The 24,716-nt window shown below is 28.8% G+C and overlaps 1 protein-coding gene across 1 annotated transcript; it reads left to right on the top strand.

Moving 5' to 3' along the window:
* Window positions 1-386: 386 nt before the first annotated feature.
* Window positions 387-22,301, top strand: LOC149908585 (uncharacterized). Its single transcript, XM_090102315.1, has 5 exons — window positions 387-443; window positions 8,826-8,982; window positions 17,818-17,937; window positions 19,158-19,206; window positions 22,031-22,301. The coding sequence occupies exons 2-5, from the start codon at window positions 8,831-8,833 to the stop codon at window positions 22,073-22,075; spliced, it is 366 nt and encodes a 121-aa protein (XP_089958441.1). The 5' UTR covers window positions 387-443; window positions 8,826-8,830; the 3' UTR covers window positions 22,076-22,301.
* Window positions 22,302-24,716: the final 2,415 nt, after the last annotated feature.

Here is a 24,716-nt window from a genome sequence, read left to right as displayed (position 1 = left end):
ACAAAACCATTTAAAATGTACAAACGGCGGCCTTATGGCTCAAGATATTATACCTACTTAAGATCCATTATTTTTTACTTTTCATCCCATAACTTCAGTTATTATGGAACTACATATTTGTTAAAAATTCGAGGCTTAAATTGCCAAAAATTATTGCTCTAGTATTATTGCCACGCTTTATTTTAATCGCCCAAGCACATAGCCACATAACCAATCTTTTGCGTTCATTTTATAAAAGTTCGAAATGTGACGCATGAAACCTCGTTACACGGAACCTTTGTGGTGGAGTTTTTTTTTAATTTTCGCGGCAAACGCCTGCGCGGCTCCGCCTCCCGCCCAAATGGTAGATATAAATGCTGGTATCAGCGGACTTGTAACTAGAACTTGTTGCACTTTCGCGCCTTGAAGTTTGAAATTGCCGCGTCGAAAAGACATTAATCGAGGTAAGTGTTAGGAAGATTTTTCGCTTGCTGTATTTTACAGAATTAATGTCGGATTAAAGGAAATATGTTTTAAATAAAAAAAAAGAAGCAAAAAAAATAGTTATCGTCTCATATAAAAAAAAAATTTACTTAAAAGTATATTATAGATTTAACATTTAGATTTTTATCCAGGAAATCCTTTATAAAATTACAAGATATAGGTAAAAAAGCATTCGTATATTATTAAATTTTGTTAATAATTGGTACAGTTTAAAATTTGGCATATTTTATAATCTAAGTATATAATTTAGTTATTCGGATCTAATTCAGTCGAGAATTTCTATCATTTAAAAAAATACATCATGCTTGAAAATTTTAGAGAAGAGAAAGGTTCCTACTTCTAATTACCTTAGTACCTAGGTAGGTACCTAGTTTTAAATACAGCTATTGGCATACCTAATTCATTATGCCCCAATCATATCAAATATTAAAAATATTAGGATCTGAATTAAGCATAATGAGACAATTAATAAACATCATCTTACCGAAGGACGTGGGGTCAAATCCCGCCTCGTGATCGAATTTATCGAGCAAAGCAGTGAAAAACATAGTTTAGAATTTGGAAAGTTTTAAAAAAATATTTTTCTTTTAAAACATTGAAATCTTTTGAAATGAAATTACCAGTTTAAAGTTTAAAATGTAAATAATTAGCGATTTGCTGTTTTTGTAAATATATTATATTTTGTAAGACGAAGTAGGCAATATTGGAGACTATTTAAATATTGCATCTTATAACTTGAGTATTTAAGAACACCCTGTTAAAGCTATATACCTAAATATTTAAAATTAAAATATTTTAATTGTAGATATATCACGGTTGATGCTTTTTCATAAGAAATAATAAACAGTATTCAAAGAAGTTTTGCGTGCAGATAAATTTGATATTAACAGCTACAATGTTATCTCGACTCTTATAGAGGAAGACGCGAGCCTTTATAAAAGCAAGTAGGATTAAATTGCGTAATTATATACTTAGTTAGCATTTTTTTATAATCATAAAGTCTAAAACAGGTCGTTAAAAATTCATAAACATTTTATTAATATTTTTATATTATTTTATAAAATATAAAATCAAGCAGAAGTAAAATCAACAAAAATTTGTGCACATTTAATATTCCCTGTGAATTACTTATTCAATTTAGCAATGCAAAAAGTATGCATATCGTCGTATCGAAATCAGGATTAAACATTGATGTTCGGAATTCATAATTTTTCACTTCAAAGCTACCCAGCTTTAAAGCAGTTAAGCTGGCCGTGATATAATTTTCATTGAAACAAACAAATTACAAATAGAAGCCGAAAAATCTTGAATACATGAAAAAAGCTTTCATTTGACATTAGCTTTATTCTTAGTTTTTATTTCACAACCAAACAATCGAACTATTTATATAATTAAGCAAAGATTTGTGTAAATTATGAAAATGTAAGAAAGAAGCCACAAAAACCGAACTGCAATAAAACCAAATAACAAAACATTCGTTAAATTCGAATGCTAATTAGGTGTGAAATGTACTAAACCGTAATATTAGTTTGACCGCTAATATCAGCGCCGAAATTTACCATAAACTAGGTACTATTTGTTTCATATTGCATTGTGAATTGAATCGAAAATTCATTTCAAATTAAAGTCTACACGCATTGCTCGGAAATTGTTGGATTAGCAACAATTTTTAATATTGACAAAGTAAATTGAAGCACGAATCAGTTTCTATTATTTTTATGCAAATGAAAACGATTCAAGCTTTAATTTAAATGAAGCGTCGATGGAAGTTATTTTTTGTGGACACGAGCAAACTTTATTTTTGTTAAATGATACGACTGCGGTTTCTAATTTTAGTATGGTCTACCTACTTAAGTGTAAAATATTGAAGAAAAGCTTATTTTTTTTAAAACAGTAAAATTCAAGAAATCATAAGTTTTATTTTTTGCTCTTTTAATTTGCTCATTCAACTTCACAGCACAGAAAAGCACTGCAATAACATTTATTTTTCTTTTCAACGATTTTAGTTAAAAATATAAGAAATCATGAAAAATGAGAACCATTTGCCACAATACAAATGAATCTCTAAAAAAAATATGTTTTAAAGAATTTGGCTCGTCCTAACTTTACACAAGGATAAAGCAATATCACAAAAAAAAGGTATCTAATCAGCGCATCGTATTTATTTATAATTATTTATCTTTTTCTTTTACTAAAAAAGTATAGCAGACGTTGATAGATTAGAAACTTTTTTTATAAACGGCGTTTATTGTTACCGTGTAATATTTCAATTACTTTAACACCCATTCTTTTTATATGCATCCTTTTATAAATTTTCTAAAATATTGTAGTGATAAATTATAACATTTCTTCCCAGAAAATATATTTCTCGTACATCATAAAATAGTATCGTTAGTCAGCAGTCTCATTTTCTTGAGAGCAGTAAAAAAGAACATATTGACAAAATAAGCCATTATCTAAAGGTGATATTTTCTCTAGAGAAATTTGAATACTTACTTCTTTAATATTTATAGAATTATTTTAAAACCTAGTTAAATAAAATTTTAAATGCTAATTATTATTTATTCAAATTTTATCTGTAACGTAAAAAGTAGAAAATTATTTATGTTCAATGTTCATAATTCTAAAAAAGCTCAATAGTTAAAAAAATAATAATTATTTATTTAGAAAAATGATTAATCGGTAATAATGGGTCTGTTGCTCATAATTGCTTATTAAACCAGTATCTATAGGTAGATACGTGTATTTATTATGCAGTATAATAACAAATTTCTCTTATTTTTATATAACATTTTTGTCAAAATGAAAACTAGTGCAATTTTTCGCGGAATGTTATTATCAAACATATTTTGGACATATGAAACGCTATATTGTAATACTGTGACGCTACCTGGAAATCTCGTATTTCATTTGCAAGATATTCTATGAACTGTTCCTAGTTATAACTCATACTTTAATATACCTTGTAGATAACAATATAGGAGGTATAAAGTGAAAAATATGCATGCCATGTAGTTGAAAGTAAAACGTTACGAAAATTTAAAATATAAAGTTGTATTGCAACGCAGTACCTTTGTGATTTCTCTTTTTTTCTTCGTAATATTAAAAAATATATTATAATCAGAACGTTGCAAAAAGTAGTATTTGCTTATCTCTATGTCCCAACTCTTAATTAATATATGATCAAAAAAATTGGCTTTAAATTTCCAAAAAGATGACAAAACACAATAAAAGTTTCACTTTAAAATTCATGTTTAACCTTTTAACGACATTTATAATATATTATACATAAGTATGGATTATCAATAGCTTAGTAAAGTTGGCGGCAAATTGCATAAGCTTCAAATAAAAATAGACATCAAAGCTACGATTATCATGATAAAAGTTTATTGCTAATATTAGAAAAGCTATCTAATTTTGATTTCCGCTACTAAACTCGTTTGATATGCAGTTATCAGTGATACATTTCCATAGCAACAAAATGAACACACACAATATTGTAGTTGCATTTAGATTTTGTCTGTAGAGTTTAATATAATAAATACCTACATAAGTATGATACAAAAAAAATGTGTGTGTGTGTACTAGTGTATACACGTAAGAAGTGAAACTTCTTTATGACCTTATTTTTCAAAAAATAATTTACTATATGCAACTTTACAGAAATATGTCGAATCACGCGTGGTAGGGATACGAAAAAGATGGCGCGTAACGAAAAAATGTTACATTTTTTCCAACCCCGATAAAGAAGTTTCACTTCAAAAAAACTATGTCAAACAAGAAGAGTAAAGTTTTTCTATGAAGCTTTAAAAACCTTGTAAGAAAATTAGCTGAATTATTCGTATCTGGAACTAAAACTACGCGTAATGCGTTCTCATCAATTTTGCTATGCTTATTATATATTTTTATTTTTATAATTTTGTAACTACATTCTATCTATCAATAATTATAACAAGAAAAGGGGATATACATAATAAAAGGTTCGCTTCGCTTCGTTACATTTGTGATAAAGACGAAAGCTATTCATATTCATAAGCGTATGCAGTGGCCTCTCAATACATTACTTAAAATAGATTTATAACGGGTCACTAACTATCCTGTAATATTGAATAATCTATGATTGTAAGGAAGGGAAGCTTATAAGAATTTCTATTTTTATAATATGTTTACCTATGGTATGAATCTACACATTATTAAATTATATAATTATACATATGAATCAAAATTTAAAACGTTTAAAACAATGAACTATAGATACTTAATTATTTTGGGATATATCTATGGGCAATGTTCTTAAAAATACATCTTATTAAAAAAAAAACAGAGAAAAAAAAGATAATGACGTAGTTTAATGTTTTTTTAATTAGATGCTTTTAGTTGAGAAGAGTTGCATTCAAATTAAATATCAAAATAATATATTTCTCATATTTAAAAATGTAACTACTATTCTGTATAACTTCTAGTCTGTATGTGTTCTATTAATTAACCTTTTATTTCAGCAGAATTTTTCAATATTATGAACAATATAAAATATCAGGTTTGGTGTTGAAAAACCCTGCCTGTATCACGATTTATTGAAAGTACCTAGTATTTATCGTGTCATTCGTATATTCGTTACAATTTAGGCAATTTGACGGTATCGCATATTGTAATGTAGAGGCTCTTTACGCTCATCTATTACCTGAATCCAATTCTCGAAGGGTCGGATATTATATGACGATTTTTACATTTCCATCAACGTAAATATTTATATTCAATTGATTTCTAGCCCTCAGGGCATTGGGAATATTATTTTTAGTAAAGGGGTTTGTCTCTGAATTTTCATGATTTGTGAAACGTTTTACGAAATAATATCTGAGTAATAAACAAATTCAAAGGTCATAAAGGTGGTATTTATGATACTATTTGTTTGAATTTTTTGACTTATAAAAATTGATATATAATATGTATTATTTGTAGTTATTTATTTGGTAAAGATTTATTAGAGCTCTTTATGTTCAGAAATTAGTCTACGATTTTACCTAAACATATTATAATTATTTTTGACACCTTTCGTAGGTACTACAGAGAACTGTTTCGATAGGCGATCTTGACGTAATTTATTTATTATATTATTATTATAATGCGTATTATTATTACATACCTTATAAAAATAAATATTTCACTTCTGTATAATGTATCTTTTTTATATAATATTATAGAGTGTAGGGTACCTATTATGAAACCAATGTTAGATATCAATAAAATGAAAATATTTGAGTTCCTGAAGATTTTAATTATTTTCTCCTTCAGCGTTTTGTTTGAAACCTTTCTCTTAACATTTTTCAATGCTTCATTAAGTTTCAATTAATTCTGTACCGATATTAAAAGAGAAATGGAGTTGTATTAATAAAAATCTCATGGGCTTTTTAAGTGAGATTCCTTCGAAAAGTTTTGGATGTTTTAGGCAATTCTGTACAGTGACAAGTTGAGTGTATGTAACCTTTTTTATTGAAACCTTATTTATCTTCGCTATGTAATTATGTTGAAGCTCTTTTAGAATATCAATTTGTGAGGTACTTTCTAATTTGTAATTATTGAAAGACAATATTTTATACTTAGCATCGTTTTTATGATCATCATGTTCTTGACTGAAAATTTCAAAAGCTTTGTGAAATTTGTACATTTTTTTTACAAACGCATGCTTTTTGGCTTGCTATAAAAGAACTTCGTAATACATGCATTTTTTTAATCCTTTAACAAAAAAAATTACGTAGCGTCTTAACTGCAACATTGTTTGTAATTAATTAGAAAAACCATTGTTAAAGAGAAGCGATTAAAAAGCTGTAACTTAAACGACGAGACGGTAATTTAAGCTTAAGCTGAGGGAAAAACTAAAAAACCTGTCGAGGATAATGATAAGTTTTAAACTTAATAATGGACAGTTGTTCACTTACTGTGGGTTTAGAGGCTTTGAACGAAGAATGCAACCGCGAAGAAAAGTCTTTAGGACGTTAGCTAAATAACTTTTAATTATATTTTACTATAATACTTATCTAAGTATTATAATACATAATATATTGTTATCACATGTGTATAACACTTGGAAGTTCATTATTTTTTTAATTTCAGTATCTGTGGTCAGCCATATTTAATTCTTTAGCTAGTACATACGATTTTGGTGCTTATGAAAGTATTACAAAGCAATAAGTATTTATTAACAAGTAAAAACATTATTTATAAATTTCTTACATCATATTCTCTCTCATTCTATCATTTCTTGAAAGGCACACTTTACACGTGCAAACTTTAAAAAATAATTAAAATAGAATTCAATTATGTCTCACTAAAAACACAAATCTAACAATACTTGTTTACGAGGACAGATTGTTAGCCGATAATTAACAGCTAACTCTTTTAATTGGCTAACTTTTGTAGCATTCTTTCTAACTTTCTCAATCTCGATAGATCGGGACAATAAAGTATTGGAATAACACAATAAAATAACAAGAAGAATGTGAACTTTTTAATTAAGTTCAACCGGTCTTAGATACCTACCTACAGTAACTTCTGTAGTTTGCACAAAATATTGTTATCTAAAGACTTGTGTTATACATAGTATGGTATATTTTATATTTCAATTTATTTAACTCAATATAATACGTTTATCTCGAACAAAAGCGTTTTTCTAGAATCTTTAGAATGTCGTTCAATTAAAGTACCCCACTTTAATTCATAGAAATTACCCTCAATTTGTTGATATTTTTGTATGCTGCTTTTGTTAGCCGTACTTGTTACGCTAAGCGAGATAGAGATATGATTATAAAAAAAATTATTTCTCTGTGAGTGATTCAAATGTAATCTTTTGAGAAATAAATGTCTTTAACCGTAATATAATTTTATTCTTGATTTAATCTGCGTGTGACATATGTTAGAACTTTGTTAATTTTATTCGATTCAAGTGAGTTATTTTGGTGGAAATGCCAGTGACGGATTAGCTTAAAGATAAATTAAAACTTTATATTTAATTGTATTCATTAATTTTGTCAAGATTTCAAAAGTTTCGTAAATCATTTTACGATAAATCAAGGTTATTAAATTTAAGAATACGTCCTCTTTGTCTCACTTATTTTACTCGAAAATATAATATTATTTTTATTTGTTTATAATATTTTTTATTTCAAGATAAGCAAGGCAAAAAGTTGATGTTTTTATAAATCAATTCAAATGAAACAGCTAAGCAGTATTTTTTAAAGACTTGAATATGGCAGGGTCTCTACATGTTATAATACAGCCCTGGTGTGGTGATTAAGTAAGCATAAATAATTTAATTTCTCAAATTATGTCTGGTTTTCCATATTCATTTGAAAATTATTTATATAGTTATTCATACACACAAATTCGGATCATAAGAATTGGTGTGTCCATTTCTATATTTAGTTACTATATTGGTTAGATATAATATCAGATTGTCATTTTATGTAAGCCAATAGAATAACTTCTACGTTTAATATACTTTGAAATACTTTGAATTTTTTTTAATTCAGTACTTTAATTTATTACTGATTTTTTTTTATATACTTTGAAATTTGAATAACTTTACGTATGACTTAGGAAAATTATATAGAACAATGAGAGATATTATATCAGTACACTTACTATCTGTATCAGTTATTAACCAAAAAACTTATTGGTATGCCAAATAACAATTAAGTTTTAAAAGAATAAAACGTACCGGTATTAAAACTGAAACGGAACTCGTCAGCAAAGGTTTTCATTAACGTGAACAAGAAAGTCTACGTTGCATAATTTAAACCTCACCTCTCAATTGTTTCTGACTTGTCAGCTTTATCACGGGAACTTTTGTTAATTGTTGACAACCTTAGTAGCGTGCTTAACATTTTTAACAACGATCTTTTCAATGTTTGGCTTTATTATAGACTTTCTATTCATTTATTTTCTTCTTATAAAGTCTGTTTAATCAATACTAGCTGACCCACGCAACTTTGTTTAGTGTCTAAAGGAATATTTTTACAACGTTTATCATTGCTTTTTCTCCTTCTACGTTACTAATTGTAGCGTGATTGTATTTATAATTATTTAAATAGGCTAAGCCGCCAAATAAATGGACTATCCATAACAATAAAAAATTTTCTATTCGAATCAGTAACTCTTGAGATTAGCGCGATTAAACAACCAAACAAAGTCTCCATCTTTTTAATATAAGTACTCAGACATTTATTATGATTTAATGAAATGTCTATCAACATCACATAAGAATAATTACCTCGGTGTAATAAACGTTAAGTTTGATACAACATACAACCATACAACTTTCCTAAGCCGCCATTTTTTTCATTTAGACAAAATGCTGAGCAAGAGGATCATCGTAGCCATGGCTCTGTTGGTAGCTGTCATATGTATTGCTGAGGGCCGTGAGGAGGGCCCTCACAACATGGCTGAGGCCCTGCGTGTGCTGCAGGACCTAGATCGCTACTATACGCAGGCTGCTAGACCAAGGTAAGATATAGGGTATGAAAATCATTCTGGAAAGTTCTATAGGTAAGAAAAAAGAAGTGGTTGAAATGGATCTATGATATAAGGTCATGTCTGCACTGTTTTATTAAATCTTAGGTATATGTATATTAAAGGTTAGAAAATCTTGTTTCAATTGGAAACTAAAATTCTTCTGAGAAGTAACATTATTGAGAAAGTTGTAATCGTAATAGACAATATTATTATTGAGAATGCTTAATTGAAGTATCTTTGTATTGATGAATAAATCAATTATTATAATATTGTATTTGATTGCTTTACATCTGAAAAATAATTATATTGAGCCTCAATGCTATAAAGAGCTGATTTCCCCTCTTTACAAAATATTTCACATGTGAACATCGAAATATTAAAGCAAAGCAAATATTAAAAATAAATAATGTTGGTGAAATCTTTTCATCGTACATGAAACTGATATCCATTTATTCATCAGCAGAAATATATTGCAGTTTAGCATTATTATGTTTTGATATACGTTTTGAAGATAACGTATGTCCAATGTACCTATCTCAATACAGATTTCAATAACATCTTTGATATTTTTTAGCATCTGTTTCAAAATGATGATTTATTTATAGTCTTGTATTACGTACTAAATGTTTCGTAAACTAGATATTTAGATATGTATTCTTATTTTAGTTTAGAGATACATCCAGAATTCGGATTATATCAGGAACTTGAAATTGAACATAATATAAAGTTTTAAAAAGACTAACTTGTCTTTCACTAACGTATTTGCCAGCCACTATTTAGCGTTCTAGAATGACGAAATACCTCGTAGTTTAGGTATTCTGCAGTTCCGGCTAAGCAAAGGAGCTTTCGAACAATATTTTTTAGTTTATTTTTAATCCAATGCATGCAATCATAATGTGACACACAATTTTAAGAAGGCCTTTAAAATTTGCGTTTGACCTTTACGTACAGTTCAAAATACTTTGAAACTTCATTATTTATTCAATGAATACACCGAGAGGGAACGTGTCCGAACAAAAGTATTGAAATTCGTTTTCCATTCTTTCGGAAAGTCACTGATATTTAGATTAATATACAAATACATTATGCAATACCGTGACCGGAATTCCTGATTTTAAATCACATTATCTCGTAAAAGTCATTTGTAAATTTAATAATAAGCTTTTTATTTTGTAAAAGCTCATTATAAAATTCACTAATCAAGATTTGATCTAAAGTTAGAAACCCTACACTATACTATACATAGTCTAAAAAAGTATAAAGTTATAATATTGTGTTTGATTCAATAAAATAAATCGAATCTCAATGTTTCTAAGTAAATCATTTTTATTTATAGTGTTTATATGTTAATATTTTAATAAAACTTTTGTTGTTATGTTATTATCACGAGTCGGGAAAGCAAATATTAAAATAAACACAACATTGAAATGCAAAATGTCTTTGTGACCACACAATGCTAGAATAACATTCAAGAGCGACCGTAAGAGCGACTCATAAATTTCAAATGTGTGTCGTATGAGAGAAAAAATTAATTTCCTCCATTTCCTTTATTGGAATAGGTTTTATTACATTCTTAATTATTATTTATTACGTTCAGAAATCATTACATCGTTCTTTAATAGAACATATTTATTTTTATTGTTATGATATCCTTTTCGAAGAAACTGTGTCGTCGTATACCGTCGTATATGTATTATATAGGACAAATTATAATTGAGTTTATTATAGATCTAAAAATTATCATTAATGCTAGTTTTCTAAAAACGAGATAAATTTTTTAAATCTCCCTTTTACGCCTACGAAAGATATTGAACCTAAATAGGTTCAGTATCTTTCGTACGGCAAAAGCTAGAGGTAGCAGACGACGGCAAAAGCTAGAGCAAATGCTCTAGCTTTTGCCGTCCTCTGTAATTATAAAGTGGTTCTAAACGCATACATTACGAAAATGGCAAGCGTAATTCTGTTTCAAATGTGCCTTCAACGTACACGTACCTACAAAGTGCTTATTACGTCATCATTACGGGCACTGAACACTGGACAGTGGTAAGACGACATGCAACAAATTATACGTTTCAACCCGGTCACACCCACGGGAAAAGTCGAAATGGGACTTTTGTCTTTGTAATTGTTTCGTGATTCTTTGTCGTTGTTTTACTGTTATGACGTTGCTTTACGGATGATACGTGATTGCAATGTGGTTGAAGCAGAAAGCAGATAACATTTTTAAGGATATGTCCTTTGAATGTTTACTGTCAGTTACATTTTGAATAAGCCTTTCTAATATTAGGTTTATCTTTTACGGGTTCCTTTTTACAAACATTCAAAGTAGGTCACTGACAAAATGTCAAACTTCAAGCAGAACAGAGAATTTTTTTTATCAGTATCGTAATAACTATACTCTGTCCATTATATTATTTGCTTTTTGACAGCTTCACGCCTATGAAGGATTATATTGTCTATGTTAAAATGTCATACAAATAATTATCGTTCTTCATGGACAGGTCCCGCCCACTTAGTGATGTCTACACAGAATTATTCAATGATGGGTCGATAGATTATAATAATCGATAGAAATACTCTGTAAAATATATCCGATGCAGAAAAACTCTTCTATTATGTTATATAATTTAAACGTAAAGACAACCAAACTGTAAGATAGAAACCAATAAATAAGAAAATATTAGTTTAGTTTAGTTTTAACATACAATGCATAGATATGTGGTCTTATTATTACATATCTTATTAGTACGTTTACGTTGTAATTATTATTTACGTACCTGATTCGATTTATGATAATATTTTTAATTTATAATTGAAATGGTATCACAATCGATAATCTTTTGAACATCACTTCTGGTATTACCCGTCGAGCTGTCAAAAAGCAATTCTTATAGTGGACAGACTATAGTTCGATTTTCCACGTAAATTTTTGCAATTATGCGCCAAGTGCTATATTAATCTACTGTCCTTAATCTGTTACAAGTGTAATCCGAGATGAATTAAAATCTACCGCAAACACACAGTTTTATTGCGTTACATAAAAAAGTAATTTTACATATTTGAAGGCAGCCATAGCCATAAAACTTGGCGTTTTAGGCTCTTCCTGCTCTGGGTTCAAATAATTAAATTTTATGAATTTTTAATAAACGCCTCTACACCGCGTGGTAAATGAAATGAAACTTGTGAATCTTCAAATGTGAGGATCTTTTCGTACGAATGTTGTTTTTACCTCTTGGTTTTTTTATAATTAAACTGGCTTATTATATAAAAATTTTCTTAAGAATATACCAGGATTAGTTCAACTCCTTCAAAAGTATACACTAACTGAAATAATTTATAGTAATGCACATTATAAAAGAAACGTTTTCTTTAAATGAGATGAGAAACTTGAAGTAATTATTTAATTTAACGCGAAAGTAGGTACACATGAATATTTTGAACTGAACTATGGCAATATTTTTAATAAAATAGAAATTCTTCAAAGTTCAACTTAGTCTTTGTAGATCATATTTAACGTTCTATAAAGGACGCCTTACTGTTGCTGTTCTTTAAGTTCCTTCATTGGACCTAATTGAATTGTAATTTTCAGAAATTTAATAAGCTTGTTCTTGGAAGCTATTCTTTTTCATACTATGAAATACCACAACTTTTCATGATAACTATTTATGATTATGATTTTACTTACTTTTTTTTACTTGTTGCAAATAAATAAAGCTGGTAACTAAAAGTCTGTAGCTGATCCTTAAAAAATAATTCATGACCTGAAATTTGAGGAAAAAAATATGCCCTTTTTAACTACTTAATAATTGACTATAACCTCTACTTTTACTTATATGTACATCTGAAAAAGCGAAGTATTTTAGTAACAGTATCAAACTTAAAATTGCATTCCTTTATCCTTATTAACTAATGTTTCTACCTGCACATGACATTAAAGTTGTGATTTTTATCGTCTAAGAAACTTTAAGTTCGAACACAGACTTGTTACACTAAAGAACTTCCAATTGAACTCTTTTAAAACTAAACGAACATTCAGGTAGAAATTACGAACGCGAGTAAACCTAGGTTGTTAATTTAGGTTTTAGATATATATTTTTTTTATATCTTTCATTAGGTAGCATTTTATTAATATGCAATGGATTTAACGTAGATTTGTTTTAATATTATTTTTTAAATTAAAAAAATATCATAGGAAAATACGACTTTTAGTTCTTTTATAAAATCTTTCTACTCTACATAAAAGTTTAGTTAATAGCCAAGATTTTCAAATAAATTAAACTAGTTTCAAAGCTAAAACGAAAATATTTGGTTGCTTTTCAAACAAACATTTTATTTCAGTGAAAATGAACTTTAACACAGACAAAACATTCTAACAGTGATTCGCGGAACACTTCATATAATATCATGGATGCCCATTTCAAATTTTAACTTTGCTATTTTGATATAAAATATTATTTAAGTTTATAATAATCATTATTAATACTTTACCTTTACTAAACTCCTGGTGATTTCGAAATGAAACAGCTTATGTTCGTATTTGAATTCCGTATTAAGTTTTTGTTTATAAATGTTGTACCTATATTAATTTTTCTGTACCATGAAAATTTCTTCAATTTATTTTGACCATATACATAGTTATAATAGGACAAAATTAGATATGGGTTTTCATACACTTAATATGTAAACACTACAATAATTGAGCCGTATCTTTTTAAGTTGAATAATTGCTTGCAAATTTGAAAGAAAAATAAGCAATTAAAGAAATACAATATGAGTAATAACAATTACTTAGTATTCTAGAGGGTTAGTACCTATTAAGGGTAGAATAGCTTAGTATAAAACGTATCGCACGTGATGGATAAAGGGCGAAGAAAGGGCCAAGTGATAGGAATATACGAAACGTATTACTGCTTAAGTTTCTATCTATTAGTATTGGAAATGTTTTTGTTTTTGTGTTTTATTGTAGTTGTGCTAACTGCCAATAATGGTTTATTTGATGAATGTTGAATTTTCGGGAATGTTAATAGAAATTTTGTCAATTTAATCTATTATTTGTGTGCTGATATACCTATTTTGGATCTCTTTTATGAATTTATTTATCAGTATAACAGTATTGAGTCTTATTAAAAAAAATTCAATTTCAAAGGTTAGATCTATAAGGCATTAGATAAATAGGCGGAAATCTAAATAAAGAATACTATTTTTATAATATAGAGCCACTACGATTGGAAAGAATCTTCTCTTCGTTTAAGTAGATTAATTACAAACCAGCGTTAGAAAAACATTTTTTAACAATATAGGTTTTCATTCAGAATTTAACTAAGTTTTAAATATATTAAATATTATGTTTATAAGATACTAGCTTTCCGCCGGCATCTCCGCCCGCGGTTTCAAAGAAAAACTCGCATAGTTCCCGTTCCCCTGGAATTTCCGGGGTAAAACCTATCCTATATTACTCGTGGATAATGTAGCTTTCGAATGGTGAAAGAATTTTTAAAATCGGTCCAGTAGTTTATGAGCCTATTCATTACAATCAAACAAACAAAGTTTTCCTCTTTATAATATTAGTGTAGATTATCTATCGCTTTTAACTTAAGCACGTTTACATCCACGTGAACCGTGTGTCTAAAGCTTTCAAACTTACTTTGAATGCGTTAAAAAGTTGAACCTTTTCTTTGTGAAAGCCATTCTACAATAAAATTCGTTTAGAAATTTCAATTTTATCACAACAAAGGCTTTTTGTATTAAGGTGTGGAACAGTTTGTATTAAAATATAATGGAGGTTTCGCAAGATGTACAAATTTTCCTAGGATTGTGTTTACTATATAAGCGACATATAAGATTTTTAAATGTAAAATAAATTTTGTTCAGATTTATACGAAAAACAGCCGTTATCTTATGGTATATAAAAGAGCGTGTGCGCAGAGCACACGTGTCAGAAGTGAAACTTCTTGGCAAGATTCAAAGATACCAAAATCGTCGCCTTACATGAAATTTTACTTTCAACGAGCCTAAATAAGTTTCACTTCAAAAATAAATGTATTTTGGTAAGAGATTACATGTGAAATACTTATTATAATACCTCAAAGATAATTCCCAATACGCTAAAAGCCAGTTTGGTAAATCTGTTTGCGCATATTTTATCAATTTATTCCTTTGATACACTATTAATAATTTTTTATTAGCTGATGGCCAGTTAATCTCCTATTTTCTATATCTGGTAGAGGTCATCCATTAAAAGCTAAGTCGAGTGATTGTGAACCGGATAATCTTTTATATAGATTGAATTATTAAAGGTTATTTGTATTTCGTGGAATAAAAATACATATTCGATTTATTTGTATTTATGTATATTTTGTCAAATAGGATTTTTTCGGACGCATCTCTACATTGGCGAAAATATATTATAACTATAGACTCGTTTCGAATACCTAGTTCGGCGTATCTCTATTACATTCAGCAAACAATTTGTATAACAGACATAGATAGGTACTTATCACAATTTACTTAACTACCATTTTTTAAATCCTTTGTCATTTTATTTATCAACTTTAGGCCTATTTTAATTTTTTTTATTGAATAGTTTTAAATGAATAATAATCTAATAATACAATATTATTATACTCAGCTTTAAATTTTAATAGTTAACTTCTTATAATTTCGTTTTTCATATTTGAAATATTTTCGACACTTATTTTTTTTCTTCATTGGCAATTCGATACACATGCCTTAAAACAGGTAAGTTTAAATAACTCAACGAAATAGTAAATTACAGGCTATACATTCGAAAAACTAGTTAATTTTAACGTCCAATATGTACACAAAACTAGAGACACTTCATCAACGTCCCCATTCGTTCAGAAAAACAAATACTGTTGTGAAATAAGGGCGTACTCTTTACTCAATACCAAATATTTGTGTTCTATCTGAGTCAACCGACTGAGAAATAGAGTATTGTGTTTATTAGTTGTATTAAAATTGGGGAAGTATTTAAAGTCTACTATGACACGGGCTTAATATAATAAATAAATTTAAATATTTCAGGACAATTTTCACACACAGCACAATCTCCCATACTATAAGCTTTCGCTTCTGTTATGGAAACTAGATGGCTGATAAACATACATACATATATCATTTTAAATAAATACTTATACAGATAATTAAGACCCAGGCACAGAGCAAACATCTATGTTCATCACACAAATATTTGCCGCGGGTGGGAATCGAACCCACGACCTCTGGCTTGGAAGGCAGGGCCACCAACAAGCCAACCGGTCAGTCAAAAATAATGAATAGAGAGAGCACAATTCCATGTCATAAAGTCATGAAAAAGCCATGTAAAATAATGGGAATGGTATATTCAAAGTCCATTGTTTTTCTTTATAAAAATAATTATATAGGAATCCATTTAAGATTTAAATAACATTTTAACACCGTTGTGTCTTTGTTTCATTCAAATTATAATTGAAACACGTTTTTTCAAGTTCAGAAGAAGTAGGTTAAAAATTCATTCACATTTGTTGCAAAGTTCCCGAAAATTCTACAAAACTTTTTTTTCAACTCAAGTATATTTCATTGCTTGTCAGAAGTACTGACATTGTATATTAAATTGTCTCGTTAACGTCATATATCATGTGTATCTGATTTTGTATACGATAAGATATTCAATTTTATTATCTGTTTTATGACGGCTCAAGGGTTGAAAAGTGAACCGTGGATTGGATTTAGGTTAGACAACGCGTGAAAGTTATATTAGGTATAATGTCTAGGTAATTGTAAAATGATGATTTTTTCACTTATTTTTAGGTAGACTTGATCTTATTAATAATGTTTTGTTTTTTTAGTTTCTTAAATTATTACTTCGAAAACGAATAGTGACTACAGTTAGTTAATTTAAAATGTAAACTTTCAAACAGGTTTAATTATTCTATCTACAAATGAAAAGTATTCTCGATTTCGTCTACATATTTTTATTTAAAGAAATAAACATTAAACTTGCAGATCTTATTCTAAATTAACAGGAACTCAAATGAAATCCATCTCAGAAATATCTTCAGTTTATTTTCAGGCGCTACAAATAGAATAAACGAATTGTACATTTAATACTTTTAATCCGAGGTGCAACAGTTGTTCATTTATTTTTCAATCCGTTGCGTCACTAACAATCAATGTTTACATTAACGCTTCCTTGCACAACGTAACGAGTTATTCGAGTGGTAACACTAATTAACGGTTGTGATAACGATACCGTACCGATAACGTTATCAGTCGGTATCGTTATTGAACACTTCAATGAATCGGTTATGATTAGATCGTTTTAAACTTTATGATATGTAATTTGTTTAATGTGGTTCGAGTACTTTAATGTATGGTACATTTGCTTTTGATTGCACTTTGGTTTTATGATTGGAAGTAAGGGGGGTGAACAACGAAGAGTGATTTACAGAAGAATACATAGGAAGAAGTTATGGAAGTATTCTTGTCTCTCTGTAGAAATCATTCAACGAAGTGAAATGCTTTGAGATTGGTATAATCTTCATTATTTTATGATTAGGTATATGAAAAAACTTGAAGATATAACCATAATAGCTACTTATAAAATGTACATCCTCTTTTCTATATAATATCTACTCCTAGGATTAGTTTTAAAATGTTTACTGGCACAGTGTTATCACGACGTAAAGTACCTAAGTTGTAGGTTTCTTTAACGTATAATCCTATAGAAATAAAACTAAATGATTCTAACTCGCCAAAGCCGATATCGAGTCGTATCTTGGTCATAGTGCTGTAACAGATGTGATATCGATATCGATATATTGGCAGGATTGACCGTCGCGACGTAGCGGCTATGGACCGCGTCGACCCAGACTTGTTAGATCGCGCTGTGCGGCTCCTTCAGCTGCAGAAACTAGACCGCATTTACTCCTACCACACGCGACCAAGGTACGATATCGATGTTTCCCGACATCCCTATTCCTGTCAGTAGCTAGATGTATCGACGAGTTATTCGGTCCTTTCTTTCGCATGGATTGCCTGAGCTTAACTGTTTTAAAACGTTCGTGAGATGAGATGTTTCAAATTTATTGAATGTTCACTGTTGTTTATGACACGATAGAGTGTCCACTGTATTTGTTTTAATTCATGATCTGTGGTGATCATTTAATCCGTAACTATAAGGACCGAAATTAAAATATTATGGCAGATATGGGATGTCAATGCATGTTGATTGTTTAGAAGGCACCTCTAGATTATTCTCTCACCTCATAATAAAATTAATTGTTTAATACCATTCTAAGTGTTAGTTTTCTTCCAAAGTTCGAAGAAATCAGATCGGCACCTTATGTCCACATAACAGTATTTATAATTAGGTACCTACCCACTCGTATATGCAGACAACTTTATCAAGCTTATTTTACATAGCGGCTCTAGCAATTCATACTAATATATTCATCGTAAAATTTCATATATCTATGAAAAAGTGAATAAACACATCCTAAAGACTGACAGACATCGGAGCTGTATAATCGAGTCCCGTAAGACCGGAATTCTAAAAGAGCGAGAAATACGCAAAAGCGTTGTTTACGTCACATTTTCAAATAGTAAATTCCCTTCATTGAATATACCAAAGACGCGTTAGGAAATCGGAGAAACGGCAAATGCTAATTAGTATTCAGTATTAGGTTTGTTCAGCTCAAATAAATACCGTTTTCTAAATCCTTTTGCGAGTAATTTTCTTACGGATGCAGCTAATTGGTAACTCTTGTGAAATTTGATAAAATGTAAAGTAAAACGTACTGAATTTAGAAAACGTTATCTACAAAAGAAGAGATTTTAGTTTGTTACGTAAAACAATACCATTTTAATCATACATTTTGTGAACCTTCAGTAATAAGTTGTGAATTTACTTATAAAATATAATCTTAATTGATATTATGTACCAAATTTCTATAACATAGAATGCATGTTGTTGAGACTTAAAATTAAGCAGAAGATTGCAGCAGAAATTGGTCCGGTAGAGTCTGCTTACAGAGTTTGTTGGTTGTTGCATTTTTTACCTAGCAGAAATGTGTTTTTAGGACGTTCCAGACACAAAAGGGCGACTTAGTTCTTAATAGATCAAATGCTATATTTCTATCTAAGTATAATAATTTGTTTGTTCGCAGGTTTGGTAAGCGTTCGGAGACGTACTCAAACTGGGCTAAGGATCTCGAAGTAAGTAATGAGATTTTAACTTTTAAGAGACAAAAATCGCGATAATTTTATTTACACCTTCAGTTCGAAGTTTTTAAAATTATAACTTTGTAAAGCTTATTTATTTCGAGTAACTGAGAAAGACAGTTTTATAAGCTTTCCCTATTCTTCGTAAGAAATGCGTAAGAATAATCTATTTTATTGATATTGATAATTTTTTAAAGAATGACTTTTGTTAATTTTTTTCGCCTTATGCGAAAGGCACGGTTTTGAATCCCGCGTAATCGATTTTTTTTCTTTAATTTTTTTTATTCATAAAGCATTTGAAAGTTACAAAAAATTTCAAATATTGTGATGATATTTATGCTAAATTGACTCTATCTGTATCCTACTCTTTTAACGTAGGTAGTTTTTTGCTCAAGTTTTTTTTGCGAATTCTATTGGAGGTGACATAATATGAGAAATTATTGTATTGCATTTATATCAGAATTAAATCTACGTATAGATACGAAGTATTCGTGTATACGTAATAAATATTCGTTCGTTTGTATTTTGAAATTTGAAAAGTAGGGTAGGTTTATTTTATCGAAATATTAAGTCATATATTCTACATAAAGCTACGTCATATTTTGTTTTAAATTTTCTAAATTATATTATAATATATGGAACATAAAATAAATTGCCTCTTAATTATTATCAAAACATTTCTATAGTTAGTTTGGAGCCAAATTGTATCGCGTGTGAACAAATACTTTTCACATTTAATTATACTTCAAAGCCTATTTTATTACGGATTCGGTCAATAATTCAGTTATGTTGTAACGGGGTAATTACTTTAGCTCCTTGTTTATTGAATACGTGTTTCTGCTTATAATAAATACTTTGTATCGAGAATTAACAGCTCATCTCTAGTATCATTAGTGCGCTACGCAGAAATACTTATTTTCTAAAAAAAAAACGTAAGTTGACTAAGAAATTTTCTTTCAAGAAGAATAATTTTTATAGAATCTTATTTAAAGATTATTTATTCTAAAACACGATCTGTGAATTAACAATCGATAAGAATTATTTCGGATATTATCTTCAATGTAAGATATATTTCAGATTTTAATAGATATTGATATAAAACTAAGAGCGTCATACTTAACTCTAATCTAAGTAAGAATTAATTTAATTCTAGATATCTATATAATCTTCCATCCATTTGTTCATAATTAAAAATGGGTAGGTACGTTATAACAATGTGTATTAGTCAAAGAAAAGTGAGAATGCTCTCTGATTAATATATATTTAAATCATCTATCACTGATAGTACCCTTGTATCAAATTATTGGATGCCCTCAAAATTTTAACACCTAACCCTTTCTTTACTGAGGGATTTATAGAGAATCCAATTTAGTACGTGTTTATATCGGAAACCCTCTTAAGTTAACGTAACAAACTGTTTATGTGATACTTTACACGGCTAGTCGTTGGATACTTTTAACCCTTGAAATAAATGAAAATTAAACATTACAATTGTGGGTTTTAGTTTTATATAGTGAAAACTTTACCTTTGTGAAGTGAAACCTTATTAGAAATCTTAAAAAAGCCTGGGATAAATCAATCAAGGTTTAACTTTGGTACATAAGTTTAAACTTGTCCTAATCTATTGTTATTTTTAATCGTTTAACGCTAAAACTTTTCTTAGACCTGGTTTGCAGCTGGTTCGTGTTTTGCAATAAGACGGTTCATGTTTTAAATATATTCAAATCATAACCTTTCCAATATTCTATATTAAATATTTTCAATACATACGTATTTATGGATATTGAATGCATTTTATCTGGGAGATAAAACGATCAGAATATTTTATTGAAAAATCTCATATTAAAATCCACAGTCACGTTATTTATGATCTACAGTTTCTTATAAACAGCTACGAGTTTTATTTAAACTAAGGTTTAACTTTAAGTACAAGTAACCTTAAAAAGCTTATTTCTCTCACGAATTTCTCAATAAAGATCTTTTATGATTAGTCTTATTGAAAACAACATAAATAGTTATATACCGTAATCGAATATGCCTGGAAGCGATAATGCCAGATTTGCATATTAAATTGATGAAATTCTCTTAACCTTATTACTTTGTAAGCACTTTGTTCTATCCTAAAGCCAATATTGTCATCATAGAAGCTTTAATTAATAATGTTGTCTATTTTGTAACATTTTGTCTTTGTATAAAATTGTTGTTTTGATTACCGGTGCCGTATTTTATATTTTGAAAGTAATGATGGATTTGAAGATTAAGATTTTTTATTACTATTGAAACACTAGTGGTCCGCCCCGGCTTCGCCCGTGGTACATATTTGGCAATAAAAGGTAGCCTATGTTCTTTCTCAGGGTCTAATTTTCTGTGCCAAATTTCATCAAAATCGGTCCAGTAGTTTATGCGTGATTATCATACATACATACATAATTACAAACCTTTCCTCTTTATAATATTATATTGAAACATAAAAATAAGCGTGTAGCATAGCATAGGGCCCTTTTTATCTGATATGAGTAGGTACTACTGACAGGATATAGAAAAGGTATTAAAATCTTAACGTTTCAAGAAAAATTTCTCTGTCTTTATATTTGAAAAGATAAAAAAAAATAAAATTCAATCTTAGATCATGAAGCGGGACTCGACCGCGTTATTCGCAGTTCGTGGCGAGTGGCGACGCCTTAGATTTACCGTTCTCATGAGTGATCTGGCGATCTAAGGCCATAGGCAATAATAATAATAATTAATAATTATTAATTATGAACTGCATTAAGCGGTTAGCATTATAAAATTCAAACAAATATTTTGTTTTCCCCAGAAACCGGACATACCAGCGTGGTTGGCGTACGCTCGGAGGAGATGAGAGACGCAAGCGAACACCACTCCAACACCATCGCGGAACTTTTAATTGCCAAGCTACTCTGCTAAATTGTTTTCATTTTTAACATTAATAACATTAGTCTTCACTTAATTTATAAAGTTCTAATTTGTGTTAAACTTAGTGTTTCTAGACTATGTATATTGTTAATGTACGAAAATTATCAACCTAATGTTATGGAATATAAGCAATTGGAAAAGTAATATTAAAATGTTGTTTTATTAAAAAACCTTTAACCATACTTACTTTACTGTCCTACAATATCATATTGAAAGGCAAAATTGTGTGACTACCATCAAAATTCACATAGAGATCCAATCTTATAATTATTATTCAATCTGTTCTATTTATGATACTCTTGAAATTGAAAGTTCTTAAATAAGGGTAAGGAATAAATAAAAAGCGTTGAATTAAGGTATCATTTTATTCTATTAATAATCTCTTGTCAGTACATCGAGTAATTACAAACAAGTGACTAACTTATTTCGTAAGCATTCAGTTTAAAACTATACTCAGTTATGCGATCAAAATGTAATTTACATTTGAAATTGACAAACTCCGCACAAGCACCTATTTTGATACAACCGTACATTTACACAATTTAAAATTTATGTTTACATCAATACACTTACAGACTACTTATTTTAAAATCATAAAATGTATCAACCTCGTTCTTATTACTTTCTCAATTTACATTCAATATTGCGTTCCGTTAAAAAGTAAACATTCAAAAATTGAGCAAAAAATGTAACAAAGTTCAAGTGTGCTATATTTTGTGCATTGAAAATTTAACTATTCTATTAAAAATTTTAAAAAAAATTATGTAACAGTATATTATGACAAGAATAAGAATATAATGAAAAATTGTAATAGAAAATACAAGTGTTGAATTATTGACAGAATCACATTTTCAAGATTATAAATAGTGAATAATGGAACGCCCGTACAATAAAAGACTAAATATGAGAAGATGTTTGAAATTTAATACTAAAAATCGTAGTAACAGCTAAAAGGGTAACAGAGAGAGATACAACTAGAGAAACAAACATAATATAAAGTTAAGAGTAAAACTACTTATTTTAGAATAAATTTATTGAAACACTACTTCTACTAACGTAAATAATAATGAATGATGATCTAATGAAGAAGTGATGAAGGGTTCGAATGATGAATCTAAATGAACAAATAAATCATCTAGGACAGCTACAGAAAGGCAGACTACATATAAATTTGGAAATCGTAGCATTTTAAATACGAGTAATTGTAAAATTATCAGTATATAATTTTTGGGTAAAAAATAAGTTAAATTGATTGATCCAGTTTTAAAAAAAAATTTTTGGTAAGTACTACAATCTTTTTTGAACAGGGCTTGGTAACAGAAATAATAGGTTATTAATTAAGTGTAGGCACTAGTATTTTCAGTGCAAATCAAAAAAAATAATTACATTATTTAATACCTTTTACCTTTTTACCTTTAATGTCTATAAGATTAAATTTCCTCATGAATGAGATGTCATTTATCTTAATATGTTAATTGGGCAAAAAGCTACGATTTCTAAACTTATCATTGCAGAGCCAAAAATACTACGATTAATACAATAGATATAGAAGAATAGTATAGACGGATGGAAATTCTGGGGCAATCGCATTACATTAGATACACTAGAACGCTACATAACTACAAGGGTCTACATAGGATTACAGAAATCTAATATCAAATAATTTTGGCAACTTCATCGAGGATATTTACACTCCTTTATTGCTACAAATATCGTCTAACTTTACAATCCCGGGACTGAAGTGTCCAGAAGAAGTAATTAATAAGTCGCTATATGAAGTAAACGATGAATTCAAGAGGTTAGATGAAACTGGGAAATAATTTATTGATTTCAAAGCCGATGTTACCTAAATTCAAATAGAAATAAACTCATGAATAATGAAAATATATCCATGCATCATTAATCATTATATTAACAAATAACTCAAGTTTAATCCAGCCCTCACTATCTTGCGACATCATTTTGAATTTATTCATAATATCTAGCTTTTCTAACTTCGATAATTTCGTAGAATCTAATTTTCAAGCTTGAAGCTTTCATCTACTGCTTGGCTGTTTCTTATTTTACTAAAATTCTATCATCGGTTTCTGATGTCCAACTCATTTACGAAATAAAGCCGATAGTGTGGTGTTAAAGTTTTTTAAATCAGTCATTAAAATTTGGGACTGTTTACAGAATTTAAAAGTTACATCAATCTTATAGATTAACTTACGAATCATTACATCTATCCGAACGTCACAGCACATTTATTTAAGTCACAATTATCTTATATTAAGTATTTACAAATATAATGAATTCGTGCATAATCCTAACAAACAACGGATGTGCCAGGAATCAGATGAAATGGGTGATGCTGTTTGTGTGTTTCTATTATGACTATTTTGGCTTCGAGTTACAATTAAATACATAGAAATGTTCAGCACATTATGCAAAAAATTTGAATAAGAGTAGGTATAATTTAAAGCATTATTTGAATTGGCTTGAAACAAAACAAGTAATATAAGTAAAGAAAGTAAAAAGAAAAGAATTACTTACTGATTACATAATTACAGGTTTAAAAGGAACAC

The sequence above is a fragment of the Colias eurytheme genome, chromosome 5, assembly GCF_061535395.1.
Source record: "Colias eurytheme isolate Ceu_HAF_F1 chromosome 5, ilColEury1 Martin Lab GWU primary, whole genome shotgun sequence".
NCBI lineage: Eukaryota > Metazoa > Arthropoda > Insecta > Lepidoptera > Pieridae > Colias > Colias eurytheme.
Note: the sequence above shows the minus strand (reverse complement) of the source record. Positions and strands in the feature narration are given on the sequence as shown.